Raw genomic sequence first — 1,616 nt, 5'->3', positions numbered from 1 at the left:
TAATATTTTTGGCGTTTTGGGAGTCAAAGAGGACGTGGGGGTACTCTTGAGGAAATTACAAAGGGAGCTACAAAGAAATCTCAAGAGTTATCTTAGCTATATATTTTTTTAGAAATGCTATTTTTTTATTTTTACAATATTTTCACAGCACATTCATAACAAATGGCAAATTGTTATTAGTTGGCAAAAAAATAATTTTAGTAGTTATTTTAAATTAAAACTAATAAACAACTTATCACCTAAAATTTATTATGAAAGTGTTAAAAAAATATAGTAGGTGAAAGATATTTTTTGGTAAATTTTCACTACTTTTCTTGGTCATTGTTTTTTCTTTCTTTAATTGGTGGAAGACTTTCGATCACTTGGCTTGCCTTTTGCTTTTATATGTATGATCCTTTTTTTATTCTATTATTGATATGCACGGCAACTCAATATGTGGATCCCTACTAGTTAGTACTTGCATCAATCTTTCCCAGACGTTATCAAAGTTTAGTCTGTTGGAACCAATAAGGCTAGAACCACTCATGAGGTAATGATTTAAAAGCAAGTTTTAGTTGAATGAGATATTAATTGAAATTCTTCATTTATTTGATTTCATAATTGTTGGTTATGTGTGTTTTCATTTGAAGGGAGATGGAAATCATGGACGCAGTTGAAAGACATGTTTAGAAACTGTTTGCGTTTATAAATTATCCACCTTTGGGTTCTTTGATAGAATCAATTGCCCCACTTACCATGTCTCAGCCTAGTAAACCAATTAGTGAAGATAGAGTTCCAGAAGCTACTGCTTCCATAGCTTCAATCTTTCCACCAAACAATTCTGAGTCTTCTGGTTCAGCACCTAATGAAACAATTCCACAAATCTCTCATTCCATAGCATCAGTCTTCCCACCAACCAAGTCTCAGTCTGAGAGTTCAGAATCCAATGAAAGAAACCTACAACCACAACAGACTCATCCCATACAGTCAATCTTCCAGCCAACCAAGTCGCATACAAGCAGTTCAGATAGCCTGCATAATTGTTCTTCTTCTACTTCAATACAAGCACATTTCCGATCAAATAAATTGGAACATTCTACTGAATCAATCCAACACAGTACTTCAATCCGATTGTCTGAACCTGAAAGAGTTCCTCTGAATAGAGTGGAAGAAAGGCTGAGCAGAGATCAGATTAAGCAGCTGATACACAAGCTTCGAGTCATGGTTCCAGCCAATTCAAAAACGAGCGTGGAATGCCTCCTCGACAGCACGAAAACGTATATAAACGAGCTGAAGGGTAAGCACCAGAGTTCGGAGTGCCATAAGGAGTACTTGCAGAAGCAGTTGGAGCGCTTGGTTAATAATATCAACGTGGGGATAGCGGGAAGGAATGCGACGATTTTGATCCAATGTAGTAAGAATCACTCACCCTCGACCTTAATGTTGGCATTGATGGAGCTAGAGTTAGATGTGTACAATGCGACCTGGACAGTGGTGAACGATTTGATGATGCTACATGCTGTGGTGAACATGGAAAGTGGATTTTACACACAAGAGCAGCTCAGGCTAGCGTTACTGGCCAAACTTGGCCTGGCATTCTTTCAGTAGGAGCAACTACAGCTGCTCTTCTTTTTCTT

General features: G+C 37.4%; 1 protein-coding gene across 1 annotated transcript; it reads left to right on the top strand.

Moving 5' to 3' along the window:
• The first annotated feature begins 735 nt into the window (after window positions 1-735).
• On the top strand, window positions 736-1,587 carry LOC136062449 (transcription factor MYC2-like). The gene has a single exon (XM_065761495.1). It carries the CDS (start codon window positions 736-738, stop codon window positions 1,585-1,587), a length of 852 nt encoding a protein of 283 aa, XP_065617567.1.
• Window positions 1,588-1,616: the final 29 nt, after the last annotated feature.

This window comes from Quercus suber, unplaced genomic scaffold, assembly GCF_002906115.3.
Source record: "Quercus suber isolate HL8 unplaced genomic scaffold, Cork oak 2.0 scaffold_415, whole genome shotgun sequence".
Taxonomy (NCBI): Eukaryota; Viridiplantae; Streptophyta; class Magnoliopsida; order Fagales; family Fagaceae; genus Quercus; species Quercus suber.
Note: the sequence above shows the minus strand (reverse complement) of the source record. Positions and strands in the feature narration are given on the sequence as shown.

Excerpts from the sequence above, each read along its gene's own strand:
- LOC136062449 (XM_065761495.1), top strand. The coding sequence starts at position 736 with ATGTCTCAGCCTAGTAAACCAATTAGTGAAGATAGAGTTCCAGAAGCT.